We start from the raw sequence: 19538 nt of genomic DNA, 5'->3' as shown, positions 1-19538 counted from the left end.
TGTTTTCAGCTTTCTTCCCCTCTCATTTAATTTAAACTCAGTGCTCAACTCACAACTGTGGTTGGCTACTGGGCTTTTTTTCCCCCGCGTGTTTTCAGAGTGTGACAACAGCAGTCAGTGAGTTCCCACAAACTCCCCAGGATATCATACCACATTTTTAAGTACTGTGGGATACATTATTACTCTTGTACTGCCCAACCCTACACGGTTGATTGGTGTACTGTTATATTAAGCTGCAGTAACACTAGATATTAATTTTGCATCATCTTAAATACTCATGATTTGCAGTGAACTGTAGTGTATTACAAATTAATTCAATTTTGGTGCAGCCAGCAATAAACATTTCAAACAAAGTAAAGATATTTGTAGAGTCAGCATGCACATTGTTCCTTTTTATAATATGTATCAAAATGTTTCACGTCCAGTCCGTCTGGATATAATTTGGCTGGAATCTACTTTTCTATTTTTTATTTGCACTGTAGTGTGTTTTTATGTGGATATAGAAAAAGTCTTATCATTTACACTTGAATATGTGAACAGAATATGTCTCTTAACAACCTCAGAATGTGGGTTGAGTGATTTATCTCTAATCCAGTCACTAGGCATGGTGTCTTCACACGTGGTGAAGAAAATTCTGATATGATCTGATCACTGAAGGGGTATGCTAATGCAAATTGTAAACAGTCTCAGTTTTGTGGTGGTGGCGGCATGACAAGCATGTGCAGCACTTAACAGTACCTTAAGGCAAACACAGCATTTGCAATGCAAACACTGGCTATCTAGCGTATCATTTAAATATAACAGGGAAAAGTAAACCTGTCATAATACAGATTTCCTAACAGACTAGGTTATTTTGTGTGGGTTAATTTATAGCATTTAGGGAAGTTATTGTTATTGGAATATTTTTAGGACTCTTTTTGTGCACCCTCTGTCTTAAGAGTCAATCCTTGAACTGCAGTTCTTCATTATTATTGTTCTAAATACTGTTAAGATTTAAAGATTTTTTTTTTTAATTTGTATTTATTTTTTTATACAAACCTTACATTTCTTCAAAAATATCTGATGTGTCAGCTACAGTTTCTGGATTGTTGTTTGCTAAAAACCTTATCCCAGTGACCCTTGTATGTTTTTATTATTTGGACTTTGAGACTTGCCATGTAGGTTGAACTCACTCTTAAACTCCTAAATTGACTTAAGTTGTGGAAATAGTCGACTTGCTATGGTTTTGGTTAAACAAGAATTATTGGTCACCTAAAGTTCAAATTCAACCAGACATTAATTTATCGTTCATTTTTTCTTTAATGAAGACATTTACAAACAGCAAAATAACCTAGATAAAGGATATATAGTACAATGTTAGTGTTAAGCATTGAGGTAAGGACATTATTACATATTGCTGCATAGCCAATTTCAAATGTGCAGAGGGGAACTGTGGGGATTCATATGATGCTGTCTGTTGGCTTTTATTTTATGTTACTTTTTACTTGAGATGGATGTAAATATTTGATGGGTTTTTTTCATACTATATGCTGAGAGTAGTTTGGGGTCTAAGCCTAATGTATTAACCTGTTCCAGCTAGGCCTGGACAATGATTCAATATCATTATATATCACAATATAAAATGTTTTAATAACAATGATACGATTTTATACAAATGCTAAACATTTGAATATACAGGGGGTCCTCGACTTATGACATTGTTCCTACGTCGCGTCGTAAACCGATTTTCGGTCTAAGTCAGAAAATACATACATACTGTATGTAAATAACATACTGTAAGCACGTATCCTATCCTAACACTTATCCTTCTCGGTCCCGAGCCGCGTAACCGTGTATTCTTCTGCCGTGCACACCAAACACGAAGTTCGCGTTATGACGTTTACGACGCAAAACCACTTAAGTTGAAACAAGGCTTTATCGAGTAAATGGGAGATGTGTCGTAACCACGAAACATCGTAACTCGGCACTAACGTAACCCGAGGACCTCCTGTATATTATTTACAACATCTGTCACTCACTCATGGTCATTACAAAGCGTTGCCATTAGTTCATTGCACTTGGTTTTAAAGTTAGTTTAAAAATGAATATTGACAAAGCCAAAAGGTTTTTGTTTGATGGTGATGATGTGTTCTTGGCAGTTTTCTGTGGCTTGTTTATTCATATTAGTAAATCACATTGAAATTCCTGATTGGTAGTATTTCAGTGTAGATTACTGTGGTTTGAAAAACTTAAGATATGCAGTGTCAACCAAAGTTAGGTTGTGTCTTTGAGCTTGTGTAGTAATTTTACTTTTAAAAAAAACTAACAAGACGTTTCATGGGGGAGGAGAACAAATTATAATCTCTGTCCATTCAGCCTTAAATTGTGCAGTGCTCCATTCAACCTTTCAGACATTCAGAACTTCTAGTCAACGTAATCTTGTCTATATTGATTATTTTTATTTTATGTTCCCACTGTGTGTTCATGTACTGTCCCTTTTTAAAACCACGTTACCATGCTGTAGTCACGTGATTCTATCCCTATCTGCCACATGGAAGCACCCTAAATGCCAACCAAGTGACTCGAGCAGCTAGTACCAAAGAAAAACAGCATCTGTGGTTTGCTCAGGATGTGCTGTGTTTTGTCAATAATTAAGATGACACTGAACAAAAAGAAGTCAAATGTAAACACTGAGAAATTTTCACCATACATCAAATATAAAAAGCTCCTAGCAACATTAGAAAAATATCCCATATTTAATACTGGAGCATATTTACAGTACAAGACTCGTCAAAAATGCAAAAAATAAATAACTGTTCAATAATCGTATTCTTCTTAAAATGTGGAATTATTTATGATATTGATTTGCACTCAGCACTACCCCAAACGTCATCCTAAAGTTGCATATTGCAGTTTTTTAGTGCTGAACAGAGGTTCTGTCACACTATTAATAGTTGGTGGAGCATCACAATGATTTTAAAGCTAAATTTTTTTAAAGTAAAATTTTAAATAATATTTATTAAAGTCACACCTTACAAGATTTAACATAATGCTCAAATGCTCTAGGAGCAATATGAAATTAACAGGCCACTTCAAGGGACTTCAAATGTTCAAACCTGACTAACACACTTAACAATGTTGCTGTGTAAAATTAAGAATTTCATGCTTTAACATTTGTTTCTCTGTCCTTTCTGACTGTAGTGATTTTTTTATATGCATCAGAATCTCTGTGCTACATACTTTCTTTGCTGTCCATGGGCTTTCATCACGAATCCAAAGAAACTAAGAAAAATTAAAAAACAATCTTACAATCTTATTCCCACTAGCATGGGTAGCGCTGGATGATATAATGGTTCATTCAGTATAGAGTGGTCTGTTTTTCTTATATACTGTGGCATTGCAACAGAAATGCAGAACAGAATTTGACATTAAATAATTTAGAAGCAGCACAAATGCTTAGCACCCGTGCTGCTAACGACAGTATGTGTGTATGTCTGTGTGGGTGTGTATACATGCACACACACTTTCAATGTAAAAAGAAAATATTCTAAATAATTTTGGAGCATTTTCCTTACAGAAGGAGGAAAAAAAAACTTTTTTTTGTGTTAAGTATTGGAGCATTTCTATTGGCTCATTCATCATGAAATTTTAAAGGGAAGCTGCTGTGTTCAAGCGATGTAGTAACCTAAAAATCGACAAAAATGGAGATACATGTTTTAATCTGTGTGTGTGCGTGTAAGTGTAGGTAGATTCCTTCACCAAAATTTATAATGTTATCAATGACATTTTAATATACTACATTTTCTTGACATAAGACTAAGCAAACAAACAATACAATGATATATAGTGAAATAGACACATTGTTTAAAAAAAATACAGCAATTTCCAATTTTTCAATATTGCTAAGTGTGGGTTGACTGAGGAATTGATGAAAATGAATGGGTGCTTGTAAAAGTGCAGTAACATATGCACTACATAGAATGAATACATATACAATCTGTGGTTGTGTGCTTTATGGGCTTGCCTGGGTGTTGGCCACAATGACTCAGGATTAACTGTTTTCTATCTGTTTCCCAGATAACATTATAACTGTAGGTATCGTGCTCAGCTTGTTAAATACATATGTTGGGAAACTTAATAAATAAAAAATGTCCAACTGACACACTTTTGACAAAAAATTAATACAGTTAAAATTTCTGATTGTTCCAGGATATATCATGTTATGAGTTCACTTTTTTTTTTCCCAGACCAAAAATAATTAAAAAAATGTAAACTTTTTTTGGTTAACAGTACTTGTTTCACTAAAACTGGTAATATTTAATGACTGAGGTAAAAAAAAAGTTGTTGTAATCGCTAAGAATAGTAAAAAATGGATTTTAACAATAATAGGTCAATCTGTGTCACTACTAATTTTTTTAAAAATAAACAGCGTTATTTGAGTACTGTATATGCACACGATACACCAGGGTCAGGAAAAGGTGGACCATGGTTCGGGTCTGTACCCAGATGCTGTCCAGTCCAGACCTGTAACTGAAACTTTTGAGGACTACTGAAAAAGTATTTATTTGAACTGGTGTGACATTTCTATCTTACAGACCAATTGCAAGACTTTGCAGTTCCCATGAAGCTGAATATGGAGTCCGTTTATGGATATAGTCCCACCCTTCAGCCAAAAGAGACTTTCAGCTTGCTGGTTATGGATAATTTCCTTTCGCCAGCTATAATAGAGCACTGATGATAATGAAAATAAGCATAATGTTCAGGACCTTGGCTTTAATATTTGTTCTCTAACTGGACCTTAATGATTGATTACTCCTGCTGTACTAATATAAGACAAAACAGTTGTTTTTTTTTATCTCCTAAAACAAACCAGTATAAGTCATGTCAGTAAAACTCCTGTCACTACTGCTTAATCATTTAAGGTTTAAAAACAAATACCATTTTTAAACTTACAAATAATGACTGTCACTACAGGATTTCATTAGGATTTTCTATACAATAAGCTTAGTTAAAAATGTATACCTTTATTCATATTTATTATAATATGAATACATTATTTTACTGATCTGTATTGGCTTAATTGGGCTCAGTGTGCTCATTAATCTAAAGAACACTACTTCTGTCAGTTTCTCTGTGCCATGACAAAGACATTATTTCTGGGCAGCGTACAGAAACTGTGGTGTCATTTTGTGTATTATGCAAACAAATGATATATGTTTAATGATGCATCATACAGATGTAGCTTCTTCATTTTGAGATGGTGTGCACTGGCTTTAGTTTTGTCAGTGTTTTTGTTATAAATGATGGCATGCATGTGTATTTATGTAAACCAAAACCTAATTTTCAACAACAAAAATGTAGAACTTAGGCATTCAAATTGTTTTTAGGTTGGAAGCATTTTGCCCTGCACATAGGCAGAAGTACCAATGTCATTTCGGTAATGCTTACCCTAGGGATGCATAAATACATTTTTCCCCCTCCCCCAACCGAGTACAAGTATGTGTAATCTTGTACTTGCCGATACGGATATGATACTTACCTAGAATTATGCAATCAGGAGCATTGTGTAATAGTGTAGTTATTAATTTAAGAAATTTGTTTAATTAAAAACTTTGTTTATTTCTGGAACTGTTCATCTTTTCTTTAGCATTTTCTCGCATTACACCACCAATAATTTGAACTTCCAGAACAAGCTCTTGATTTGCGTTTGCACAGTGTTGTGCATCTTTACTGTTATACAGTAATGGCTGGGAAGTTCTGTTCTTGGCAGTGTTTATTTAAGAGCGGCAGCCTGATTTATGGCGTTGCATCCAATTCAAAATTTGCGAGCAGAAAAAATAATTTTGTTTGGGGGGGAAAAAACATGTCAGGCTCTTGCATACGGGAAAAATTTCCCGTGAGGTAAATCAACTTTGAGTGAAGAAAATTCCACCTTGTTCAAGGACAGTCAAAAATACTCACTGCTTTTGGGTTCTCCCTGCTGTCTTCTTTGTTGGGTTGCCATCACTGATTGTGAAATAATAATTCCAGATCGTCAACACTTTGAGTTGTCTTCTCTTTAGCACAGCAACATGCACTAGGCACAAGGTATCGTATGTTGGTATCGGAGCCTCGTTTGCAAGTACGAGTAAATAAACACGGTGTTCATGTTTCTCTAGCTTACCCTATGGCATTCTGCCATTTGATTCTCAACAGTCTAAACTTTGGCTGTGACAAAAATGGATTCCTAATTTTTTAGGAATCTATTAATCACTCATTACTATACTAATTAATCACTCATTATTATTGTGATAAATAAGGGTGCACAGTAATTCACTAAAACACATGACTGATTACAGAGCTGAAGGAAAAACACTAGGGTCTTCCTTTTAATTAATAGTAGACTGTATTAATAGTAGAGTTATTAATTACATTTTATAATCTTTTAAGGCATGTCTCCAGTTTTGTGTTTAGTTATTACCTCATCTCTTAATGCTATTCAAATAAGTGCTTTTTTCAAATAAGTGTGTCCTGAGAATCTGCTTTGACAGTTTTGTTAACAGGCCAAGATGAAATGCAACAATGAAATGCATTCATTAATGTAGAAAATAAAATTCAGCTCTTCATGACCATTACCTTATGATTTAAATGTGGAAACTGGATTTACAACATCACAATTTAATATGATTTTACTTGAGGCTTGCTTGACTTTTAGCAGACCCGAGGCTTGCACATGCATTACTTTACACTCACCCCTGCCTAACAGCGAAAGGAAATGGATGTACTCAATATTTTAGGCAACCAATTAAGTGTTGCATATTGGATTGCTTTATTTCTGCTAACATCTGGTTGCCTTTGTATTCTATTAGCTTAGTGATTAAAAGTATTTACTTTGATTTCCCCACAAGCCATGTTTTACAAATTTTGTAGATAGCTTTGGCTTTGTCAAATATTAGAAAAAAGGTCCAGGGTCCAGGCTGAAGCCATGTTTACTTACACAGCCAAATCTGGCTCACAACTTTTGTTATTGGTCAGATCTTGGTGTCACCCAAATTTTTGAAAATCACCTTATTCTGTTTCGTAGGCGATAGATTCTCTCATCTCTGATATTGTACACACAGTCTGCAATAATGTAGAGAAGCTGAGCCCAGTCAGACAGTAATGCTAAGCTAAATGGGATACTAAATGGACTAATGTAGTGTATTCTTCCTAACTGAATTTGTACCAGTGATAACATATAATATTCTAGGTCTATATATATTGTGCCGATTATACCTGTCATTGCCTAGTGTAGGAAACTGGATTTATAAACATTTTTGTCTGAACCCTACCAATTGTTAGCGTTATTGTCATATGTAGTTCAATTTAATGTATTCAATTATGTGAATTAAAAAACTATTTGGTAAATTGTATCCTCACATACCAAATCATTTAAAAGTATAATTAAAAGCTACAGTGATGTAAACACGGATGTCTATTTTTTTTTTCTCTCTTCTTCCTCCCCCTTTTGATGTTATTGGTTTCAATACGTGTGTATTTACAAAACACAATCACATTTGTTAAATGAATCGTCTGAAACATTATTTTATGTACAAAATACATTTAACTCTATTAACAAATCAGAACGAACATTTTGTATTTACTCTTTTCCAGAAACAGGCTTTGTATATGTCAGATGTGTTTTGGTAACCTTGATATCTTTCAGTTCCCTTATCATTGATGCTTTGGTTTTTGACAGCATTTTTGTGTGGGAGGCCCATATTTCAGGTTTCAGTTTGTGGTTTGGACAAGAATGTCAGCAGCAACAGTTTCAAGGGACAAGAGGTTGAGGGTTTGTGGTTTTGGCCATGATAGATAGGGGCGGGAGTCGTGTTTTTAAGTGAAGTGAGAACTCCCCAGGTCATTATGTTGCGTGTGTGTTGAGAGTGGATGTAGGATCCTACTGCTGGTCTGCAAGTACTAAAGAGGAGCTTTCACTGACGAAAGTGTAAAAGATGGGCAGTTGTTCTCTAGGAGCTGTGTTTACTCAGCTGAGTGGGACTGGACAGATATAGCCTCTCTCCATAAAGGGCCTTGTTGCTCATCTTTTGTTTTGATGCCTAGTTGATGTAACATGCACTGTGTTAGCTGGGGGAGTGTCCAGAACAGTGAGAAGGGGCAGTGAACTTCACAGCACTCTGTAACTTTTTATCTGCTGTTCAAGCAGCTGGAATTAAAAGTTCACTTTATAAGTGTAAATTTTCCTAGTGTGTTAATTTGAAATGTATTAATTCTGTGTAGGAGATATGAGATCTTTTAAATTCAGGGACCACTGTGAACGGAAATAAATGTTACTGGGTACTGTCAGCAACTTCGTAATACAAATTATATTACAAAAGGTCACAACACAATACACAGAACTAGATGAAATATGTGAATAGACAAAGATTCAAACACAATGGCAGACAGACAATCATTCATAAAGGAATGAATGTTTATCACTGTGCTCCATTTATTTTAAAGCACTTTGTTTCCATAGGAGTGTAATGGAATCAGACTAGATCTAAAAAAATCAAACTACATTTTTTACTCCAATACTGAATATAAGTAATTATATAAAGATCAAACTACAAGCAGATTTACCGCAGACTGGATGCAGTAAAACGTTTTAGATTCTCACAAATGTGCTTAGCTATGAGACACGGTATATAAATGAAGCTTATTATTATTAAAGTTATTATCAATATTGTTGTTGATGTAACTGTGCAAATATATTGGTCAGATTCTGACAGAAGTAATAAAGCAGACAAGTGCACTCGTGATAGTTGAATGTTTCTGCTGGACATCAATAAATGTGTGCCCTATTTGAGCATTTTCTCACAGGTTTGGCAAAAATTGGTGAACCATGGCCCATCTTTTCTAGCAATGACTAATCCTGTTTTGAATGCTGCTTTTATATCTGATATTTACGTTCCATTGCTGTGGAATGTTTGAAAACGGAATAAAATTAACAGCAATTTCCAGATATGTTTTTATTTACAACATATAATCAAGGTATATAAATCTTTAGGAGAATTAACATTACAACGTCTTGTTTTTATTGCATCTTGCAAATTTTACATCTTGTTCCAGCTTTTCTAGAAATGGGTTGTTGGTAGATTTGCATCTCTCTTTTAATTGTAATACTAAAATGGATTGGAATTCACACAAACCAGGTAGTAATTAACTTCATCTCAGTCTTGAGTTATAAATGTCTATCAAGTCACCACTTAAATCTCTCAACAGAGCTGAAGGTCAAAGATACTTTTTATTTAGTGGGATTGTGTGGAGCTTGTCTCTTGTTCTAGTTAGACTGTTTGTAGTTGGGTCGCTGAATGAGGCTAAGTCCCATGTTTAGCGAACAGCACTTGTAGTTGCTTGGCAACACCACAGTGTTTACTTTATTTTTAGAATGGAGTGCTGGCTTACTGGCCACCCAGATTAAGGAACATAGAGGCAGAAGTCACAAATGTGCTTTATCAGGGTAGGGGGTTTTTAGTTCATGAGGTTTGTTTTGTAAATCAACAGGAGATGGATATCAGACATGTTAGACATTACCCCCTCCCATCAGAACCAAGTTTGGGTGACTTTATGGCCAACGGTAAGCTGTCTGATAGATCAGAATTGCAGAGATGGGGACTCGAATCTGAGACTCTGACTTGAGTCGCACGTAAATCTCTCAAACAGTGACTTCAGACTCGCCTTACGGTTGCTCAGACTTTACTTGGAGTCTAGATTTGGGGTTTTATTTATAGTATTAAATGGTCTAAGCCTATAGGTGCCATGTTTATTTGTTATTATCTGGCTAATGTAGCCAACTTCCGTTATCTTTTTTACTATGCTGTGTGCAGTAAAGCACAACCTACTGAAATAAAGGTACTATATTTTTAACTTTGCTTGGTGTTTATTAAAAGTAAACAGCCTGCTTAACAATAAAATAAATGTCCACTCACCAGTGATGTAGCCCAAACTGCTTCAAGGTCAACTCAGCCAATGCTAATTGCCTCGCGAGAGTTCACACACAAAGACGTACTCTCCTTGATCATGCCATGTTATGCCTGAGATGCCTAATAATTAGTCATTACTGATGCAAAATTATTTCAAAAATAGTTGTAAACTTGAAGCTTTTTGTGGGTGTTTACACATTGTATTGAACTGTATTTTTGAAAGTGGTCATACGACTGATCAATTTTTTTATAATGTAAGCTAATGGCTGTACAGTACATGCTTTAAACGCATAAGAAACAGCAATGCAGTCTTATGGGCTGGCACAGAAGTTATTCATGCTTTTCAGCCATAAGAGACTTGGATTTATGATGAAAGACTTGACTTAGACTCGAGCTCCAAGACTTAAATTAGATTTGCAGAAAAGTAATTAAGAGCATCTCTACTGAAACACGAGAGAGTGCGTGAATATTGTCTGATTTGGAGATGGCTCTGATATAATTTAGAGGATTGTTTGATATTTGTGTTATGTATTGTATGCTTATGTAAGTTGTGTAATATGACATACCGTCATATATTCAGAAAATATTAACGCAGTATACCATATTACAGTGGTGTGGGGGTGCACGGCCATCCACATTTTTAAATACCGTGGTATGTTATTACCGTTATACCACCCAACCCTAGTAAGCGATTAGTTCTTTCCCATCTTTAACAGATGTACTGATGACTAACCTGTATCCCTATGTAATTTTATATTATTTCTCCTTGTGGGCAAATACTGTATTTATATTAAATGGTGTACAGCAACCGGAGAAAAGCACGTATTACCAGAATCGATGTCTAACATGAAAAAGTCAGCTAATACAGCTAAAATTAGCAGCCACAAACCCTGGCTCACTGCACAGTAACTCTCAAAAGCTGATTATAACACTTTTGTCAACAAACCTTATCACTAACTAACACAGCAGCACATGAAAAAATAGCCACAAATACTTACTACTCCACCTTGTGTCCTCATGTCTGTTTCAGCTCACTCTGCTGTGTAAATTCAGTCCTGTATTAACTCTTGTATGGCCGCTAATTCTCTCTCTCTGTCTGTCTCTCCCTTTCTCTGATTTTCTTCTCCTTGCTCTCTCCGCCATATAATGTCCATACCGGGAATACTGAGCTAGATTTTTCTTGTAGCTAGGTAACTGGCCACCCATGAGATTTGTGCCGTAAAGCATTATGTATTTCTTGTGAGAGCCCTTCGCAGGAGGGTTTCGGGAGTTACTTAGTCCAGTAAACCTCCAGTGGACCCGGCGTAGCAGCAGCAGAGGCTCTATTCTCCATATTACAGCTCAGTGAAACATCACATTCATTTAGAAACTGCACTTTTAAGGTTGAAATAGTACATAGTGTTTATTTAAAGATCTCTACCATTGAGAGGACAGGCAATGCACAAACAATTTACAGTAATTCCAAAGGATTGTTTTCTATGACACTTTCTATAATTCTCATGCAAACGATTTAAAAAAATTAAAGGCATTGCTACAAAGGTCATGCATTGGATTGAATTTGACTATGTGTGGCTTTGCCCCTCACTGGTTACAGCAATTTGTTGCCTAAGCTTAGCTTTTCATGAATAGTTTGCTTCTCGGTGTGGGTGAACTGGCCAAGCAGACAACCTTGCTGAGACAGCCATGACAGTGCAGAACCAACAACTCTACACATACTCATCTAAACTCGACAACCATTTTTTCAGCTTCATCATTTATGAAGCAGAGAGCAACAGCATGCGTCAGAGAAACAGCCCATGTATAATTCTGACCTTGCTTTTGGAGGCTATAGGTGCTTGCAGTAGATGTTTGGTATGAACTGGTGTCTTAGGTCTGCTGGAGCTTCCACCGGAGCGAGGTGTTGCTGAATATATTCATTCAACCAAGCAGACTTGCAGCTTGTGAGCATAATTAAGCATCTAGAGTGTCAGGTGGGGTGGGTTGGTCACAGTGACTTATCCTGTGATATAATCTAGCAAGAACATTTGTTAAAATATTAAGCAAAATGTATGAAAATGTGAGGTTTAATAAGCATTAGTAAGCTTAATTTCTGTCTCTGTAAGTCTAGCTCCCTGGCACGTGACCCATATATAACCCAATAAATGAATCAGATTTTTTAAAAAAGGAAAATAAAACTAAAAATAACTACTAAATTATGGCATACTGTGTTGCACAAAAGGATTTTAATGGATCATTATTTGAACTAATTATAAGTCTTGTAAAAGTCTCTGTCTCTCTTCCATGTCTCCATCTCCTTATGCAGACGGTGTCCTGAGACATGGGGGCGTTTCTGGACAAACCGAAGACAGAGAAGCACAATGCCCACGGTGCAGGTAATGGTCTGCGCTTTGGCCTCAGCAGCATGCAGGGCTGGCGGGTGGAGATGGAGGATGCGCACACAGCTGTGGTTGGCCTTCCCCATGGCCTAGATGACTGGTCTTTTTTTGCAGTATACGATGGCCATGCCGGATCCCGTGTGGCCAACTACTGCTCTAAACACCTGCTAGAGCACATCATCACCAGCAGTGAGGACTTTCGACCTGGCCCAGATTCAGTTGAGGGTGTGAAAAGTGGCATACGTTCAGGCTTCTTGAAGATTGACGAGTACATGCGCAACTTCTCAGACCTGCGGAATGGAATGGACCGCAGTGGTTCTACCGCAGTAGGTGTGCTGATGTCACCCGAACACCTCTACTTTATCAACTGTGGAGATTCCCGAGCTGTCCTGTCCCGAGCCGGACAGGTGCGCTTTTCCACGCAGGACCACAAGCCCTGTAACCCGCGAGAGAAGGAGCGTATACAAAATGCTGGAGGCTCTGTAATGATTCAGCGGGTTAATGGCTCTCTTGCTGTGTCACGGGCTCTGGGCGACTATGACTACAAGTGTGTGGATGGTAAGGGACCCACAGAGCAGCTGGTGTCACCTGAGCCAGAGGTCTATGAGATTGGCAGAGTTCCAGAAGAAGATGAGTTTGTGGTGCTAGCATGTGATGGCATCTGGGATGTGATGAGCAACGAGGAGCTTCGTGATTTTGTCCGCTCACGGCTGGAGGTGTGGGATGATTTGGAGAAAGTCTGCAATTCTGTGGTGGACACGTGTCTACACAAGGTAAGATTGGCACAGGGTGGATTTTGATTGTATTTACACATTTCATGCTGCATTAGCCTTAAGTAATTTAGCGTTGTTGGGTTTCTCTACTTTTAAACAGTAATTCACTTTCCTGAAGTCAGACATTTACTGTAATTTACTAGAAATTTGTTAAAAATAGATGTTATAATAAGATGTCAAATTTTCCATTCAGTGTAAAAGCTTTAGCATTAGATTTATGATGCTTTGCTCTAGCTCCAGATCTCTTTATGCAAAACTGAACAGGTGTTTTACACCCTCAGTGAAGGATTCTTGAATTGTTTGTTTTTTGTTTCTCTTCTCTCTTCCCTTTCCTAATCAAATCTACTATTTTTCCATCCAGGGCAGTCGTGACAACATGAGTGTTGTGCTAGTGTGTTTCCCAAATGCACCCAAAGTTTCAGATGAGGCAATGAAGAAAGAGGCAGAGCTGGACAAGTTCTTAGAATCACGCGTTGAAGGTAAGAGAATGTCATTGCAAGTAATCACATTTTTGAATATGTAAACATTCTTGTTAGTGCTTTTAAATTTTGATATTTGTTATTTGTAGTTGTTATGTCTGTGTAATGTTCTTAACCTTCTGACTTTGCAGAGATCATGGAGAAGTCAGGGGAGGAAGGTATCCCAGACCTGGCCTACGTCATGCGAAACCTCTCTGCTGAGAATATTTCGAATTTACCACCAGGAGGTGGTCTTGCTAGCAAGTATGGAAACTCCCACTGAGCATGAAATGTTCTGTTATCTCTACTGATTTACATTATGAATTATGTTCACAGAACTAAGAATGATCAGACTAACTGACTGGCCAACAAGCCACTGTTTACTCTGTACATTTATTGTGCTTATTCAATATCATATACTTTGTTTCTTGTCTAACAGGCGCAGTGTAATCGAGGCAGTGTACAACAGGCTTAACCCACATAGAGAAGAAGATGGGGTGAGTTAGCTTTTATGTTATTTATATGTTATGTTGTTTCTTAAAACCATTAGTAGGTTATAACACTACTTTGCCTTGTGTTTAGACTTCAGACCAGACTGACACATCCTAATGCAGATATATTATCTTCTTAAAAGGTTGTTTATAATTATTAGGGCACATTTAATGGTTTCCAGATTTATTGAAAAATCCCCTGGTGCTTGGTTGATGTGATGATTTTCTGGTGCAGCTTAAGGTCTTGGCATATGTACTTGATATGAGTTATGAGGAACTTGATGAGTGCATGTAATCTTTAAGCCAGTATGGAAACCTGAATTCAATATCATATCTTGAATTCATGTTTTGGCCGTGTAGGGATATTTTCTGATCTTTGGTCTTGCTTTTGTATTGCTCAAAAATAATTTGCATTGGTTCAGGACGAGAGAAGTGGTGTGCAAATATATATGTACATTGGACCTCTAAGATTTCAGTCAAATTCTAGAAAAAATCGTTAAATATCAGTGTATTTGCATTGCCTGAAAAATTGAGAATGTTTTTTTTTTTTTTTTTTTTTTTTTTCTCCGTGGGTGTTGAAGATGCTTGCAAATGTATTCTCTCAATTGCTTAATCTCACACTATTACACTTGCACATTTAAAAGCTTTTCTGATTTCGGGCAGCCATCTATGTGCTAGCACATTAATGATGAGCCAGGATGAGGGCAGTATGAGATCGAGGGCAGGTGGCCTGTGTTAATCAGGTCCAGTTTCTTAACCTGCTCTGTCCACTGACACTGGCGTCTTGCACCAGGACGACCAGGGAGGAGCAGCTGCTACGGGTGAGGAAGAAGAAGGCAGCGCTGCTGCTCATCTACTGGAGGCGCTGCGTCAATTCCGCCTCAGCCACCGGGGCGAGTATCGCCATGTGCTGGAACAAGCACTGTCCTCCTACCGGGTGTCTTACGAGCCAGGTGGCACCTCGGGACCGAACCCTCAAGAGGAACCTCCCTCACCCCCACCATCCCCTGCTACTGAACCCCTCAACTCTGAGGAGAGAGCAGATGAGGAAGCCAGCCCACAACCACTCGATGAGCTCTCTGATCCCCCCATTGCATGACCACAGCCCAATAACCTCCAGATCCCTTTCTTATCTTTCTCGTCGACCTTCCTCTCCTCCCCCTGGCTCAGAGCTTATTCGACTCCCCTGAATGTAATGTGGCATGGCTCCCTCCCAATCCAATGAACAGTTGTGGTGCAGGTTTTTGGTTTTCATGTGTATAATAAAGTATAACATTTGTGTGTGTGTGTGTGTGTGTGTGTGTGTGTAAATATTGGTGAAGGAAAACGACTTGTTGGCTTGGGTTAAACCTTTGTTCAACTAAAATAAAAATCTATTGAAGAGAAAACCTAGAGCCATACTTTCATAACTGAAAACCTGCCCTAGAACTGTAAATGATTTCATTCCTGGCGTATCCCAGCACTGTCTGTAGTCAGCTCTTTTCTGATGCATAGCACTTAGTATTGATCTTTGTTTTTATTTGGTTGTGTGCTAGAGTACATTTGAATGTAGAATTTCAAAACACGAGACATATAATTGCATCTTCTGATAAGGGTGCAGCATTGTCCCAGCCACGTTCCAGAATCCACCACATGTAAATAAATAAATGTTTAAAATTATATTATTTTAAACATGTTTTACAGGCAGTCTGGGGCTTGCCAGAGATATCAATGATGTCTTGCTTTTGTGCACACCAGCACATGCTGTATGCTATGCAGTGCATGTGTAATTTGCATTTTGGGTTCTACTTTGATTGGTTTTAGGACATGTGATTGGTTGACTTTATTTGTATGGCACTTTTGTGATGTAGAAGATGTGTGAATGACCAAATATATGTGAAGACACAAATAAGAGACACGTGGGTACTGTTTAAGGGTGTGTTATTATCTAACAGTATTTAAACAGTTTATTCAATAGGTAAAAATGCATTTCTTCCATTCCATAATATGAATGTAAGATTAAAGTCACATGTTGTTTTTTGAGTGTTACAGAGAAAGGCTTTCAGGTTTTTTGCCTTTAAAAAGCACAACTTTCAATGCACCTGCACCAATTGAGTAAAAAATTAATTACATTAATATGAAATCATTTTTTTTATGTTAACTCTGACCTGTGGTCATTTTTCCCTCTAAAAACCTTTTCCTCCTCATATTGTGGTCCTGCTGCCCAAATTTACTGTTGACAGGTCATTTTACTCAGTGTTTCACCAACATCCTCAGGTTAGCTGACAGACAAGTGGGAAATAATTGCTCTTAGTTGTCTGTATTTTGCACAATTTGCACATTAATTTATCCAGAAGCCTGCGTGCTGGATAAAGAATGTAATCCTGTCCACAGAGGTTGTTATCATACCCAAAGATATTGATGCCCCCCCCCCCCCCCCCTTTTTTTTTTTTTTTAAATATATATATTCTTTCCTTTAGCCTAGCCAAATGAATACTGAGAATACCTGCATATATAAAGCTTTTGTGGAGTAAAAACTGTAACTGTTTTGCACCCTACTGAGAATACTTTGGTATTAATATGGTTAAGAGTTAGATGTTCTTTGGTCTAGCAATTGTTTTCGCTCACAATTCAGTTATCAATATTGTTATTTTCATGTTTGGTTTGGAGCTTTGTCAAGAGTTTATCTCCATCCTGAACGGTGTGCGCTCCGTTTGTTTGACTCTGCTTTTTATTTTGTTTTGTTTCGACCAAATAAATCCTACTGAACAGTTCAATCATTGTGTATGCTGTTGCTTGAAATCACTGTCTAACTGAAATAACACACAAAAGCCCAGACTCAACTTAGAATGTGTGAGCTCAATGGTCTCGATGCTTCTGAATGCAGCACATCTGAGAGACGGAAGTGTATCAACATCTGGCTCAATAAGCCACGTTTTCCAAAATGTCAGGCTATTTATCTTCTAATAGATTACACTGTGTATTATCCTCAGGTAAGTATAGGTAAGGTGTATTCTGAACAATTTACTGCTTTTACGGTGTGAAAAACCGAAAGCAGGAATTTGTGTCTGCCTTACTTTGGTGCTGTAGTGGTTAATTCTCTTTATGGGTCAATGGTGCCATGTGGTATTAACAAAAAATTGATTAGCCGGTAGAGTTAACCAATTCTTACAGCTTCATGAATGCAGTACACTCTGCATTTCCTTGTGTTTGGTACATGTTTATGGAGAACGTATGCTCCTCCAGGTTTTGTTTTTAGTAATCGGTGAGATTTACAGCTCTCATCAGTGGTCTTTTATGCACTTGAGGTTCAAATAAATGGCTGCTTTTACAAACCATTTGCTTCTTTTTCCTCCCTCCCCCTCAGAATAATTACTTTTGATATTTACCCATTATTTAATCTGTTTAGATTTTTGTAGTTTTACAGTTTAAAAAAAAAAAAAGATTCATGAGGTTTGTGCATCCTTGTGCTTTCTCTGCTGACTCCTTGGTTCTTGCTAGTTTTTCTCCTCCTTTTTTTTTTTTCTCCTCCCCTCCTCTAGATTGCTCATTTCTATCCCTCTCTTGTTTTTTCCCCTGTCGCAGAGCGGAGGCGACCTGGATGACCCCTGGTAACCAGAGACAGCCACGACTACAGTCTCCAACTGAGAATGTCCGCAGTTCACGCAGAAGAAAATCCGTATTAACACTTTATTGGTTTTGATTTCAAGAAATTCATAGGAAATGTTAGTCGGGAAAGTAAACATTGCAACATCCACTTCTTTCGAAGATGAGGACTCTACAGAAATGGTGAGATTTTTAGAACTGCAGAGTTGTATAGAGAGAAATAATTTTAAACCCCCCCCCCCCCCCCCCCAATCATTTCCACTAACTGAGAGTCATGACGACTGGAGATTTGTTTCCCTTCCCCACTACGTTATCTGAGAGTGATGAAGCTGTTTGAGGATTTGTGGCACGTTGCTGAGCTTTAGGAGAGGTCCCTGGACTTTGCAGATGGACAGACGACAGTGCCTGTGTGTACTCCTGTAGGACGAGGTGTGAAGTTTGGACCTCTGGGGCTGCTCTATCATGTGGAGCTTACCCTTACACCTCTTCACCTACATCTCAGCCATGGCTCTCATCCCCGCCCAAGCATGTGCAGCTTCCAAGTGACTTTTAACAGATACCTATCGGTATTCACCTCGTTTGCTCTGCCACAGAACACCAGAACTCTACTGAAGTCCTGCATTTAATGCTCTTCTCTGATTCTCTCATGTTTCTTGTCCTGCTGCTTGTGGGTTCTTCTGCATATTTTGATTTCTGTTTGGGGTTATGTTTACTGTGTCAGATGCTTCTTTTTGGTGCTTGCTGTAAAACAAGAAAATAAGTAGATCACACGTTAGATCACGAGGCGAATGAGACACGCTCACGTAGCAGTTTGAGATGGACGAGGACTACTCTAGGATGTGTTCGTACGGTGAGCTTTTTGATTTTTGGTGGCTGCTCTCTACTTTGAGGTTCCAAATCCAGGCCTTGTGGATCCAGAGCTAAGGTTACTTTTTTTCTCTCTCTCTCCTCCCAACTCCAGCCTTTCGTTTCCTATTAACTTTTATTAATTTGGCTCAGGCATTGATGTATCTCCTGAAGAATTGGATTAAGAACCTATTCTTTTACATTACATTTGTCCCTCTCTCCCTCTCTTTTACTAATTTCTCTGCTTTCTCCTCGCTCTCCTTTCTCCATCAGTTTGCCTTCTCCTTTTCCTCTAACAGAAAAGTATCAAATTAAAAACATTGAAACTTAATTTTTTAACTTTTAAAGCTTTTTTTTTTAATTAAAGCTTTTTTATGATTCTATGGTGTAATTGGTGGTGTTTTCCAGTCACATTTGAGTACAGAAAGCATGACTTTTAAGTAACTGAAATATTTGAGAAGGTTGTGGATGTTAGAATATTTCTAAAGAAAAACTGCAGAAATATGTGTATATATAAAAATATATATTTTATGTCCTGATATTCTGTCAGCAAAGACGTGAAAGAGTGGGGAGCACACTCCATTCTCCCTTTGTTTGATAGGTACTTGAAATCTTGGGTGATTTTGCTTTTGGGATTTTTTGTTTTTCTCCCTCTTTTCCTTTTCTTTGTCTCTTTTCAGGGGTTATTTACAGTAGGTTTGCTTTTCAGATTTTGAACTGTGCCTGTAAGAATCAATGGAAGGATCCGTTCCATTGCAGGACAGCTAGCCATGGATGAATGTAACCCTTGTTTACGCACACTCATACATACATGCATTCATACATACTACATACGCACATGTCTGTATATATACACACACACAAGTGCAGAATAACGTGTTGCTCACGCCTCATGTATGTTTTGCTAATCTATTTCCAAATCCTCATATACAAATTCATGCTGTATGGACAACACTCATTTACCTTTTATTATTATTATTTCCTTTTTGTTTGTTTGGGTTCACCCCCCTCTCCTTTCCTTTTTACCCCTTACTCTACAGGAACACTTATAGCTGTGGAGGTCAACCATCCCTAGTTTTTTTTTTTT

At 37.6% G+C, this 19538-nt stretch overlaps 1 protein-coding gene across 3 annotated transcripts in view; it reads left to right on the top strand.

Moving 5' to 3' along the window:
* ppm1bb (protein phosphatase, Mg2+/Mn2+ dependent, 1Bb) overlaps nucleotides 1-19538 on the top strand; it is a 24584-nt gene extending 5046 nt beyond the window's left edge. Inside the window, exons 2-6 of one of the 3 annotated variants that reach the window (XM_066663417.1) lie at nucleotides 12226-13071; nucleotides 13433-13550; nucleotides 13682-13793; nucleotides 13969-14026; nucleotides 17585-19538. In XM_066663417.1, the coding sequence (XP_066519514.1) occupies nucleotides 12241-13071; nucleotides 13433-13550; nucleotides 13682-13793; nucleotides 13969-14026; nucleotides 17585-17614 (1149 nt within the window). In that variant the 5' untranslated portion in view covers nucleotides 12226-12240 and the 3' untranslated portion in view covers nucleotides 17615-19538. Of the gene's footprint in view, nucleotides 1-12225; nucleotides 13072-13432; nucleotides 13551-13681; nucleotides 13794-13968; nucleotides 14027-14813; nucleotides 16828-17584 lie in introns of those variants that run through there. The other 2 variants (XM_066663416.1, XM_066663415.1) reach the window with 2 other exon arrangements.

The sequence above is a fragment of the Hoplias malabaricus genome, chromosome 3 (assembly GCF_029633855.1).
Source record: "Hoplias malabaricus isolate fHopMal1 chromosome 3, fHopMal1.hap1, whole genome shotgun sequence".
Taxonomy (NCBI): Eukaryota; Metazoa; Chordata; class Actinopteri; order Characiformes; family Erythrinidae; genus Hoplias; species Hoplias malabaricus.
Note: the sequence above shows the minus strand (reverse complement) of the source record. Positions and strands in the feature narration are given on the sequence as shown.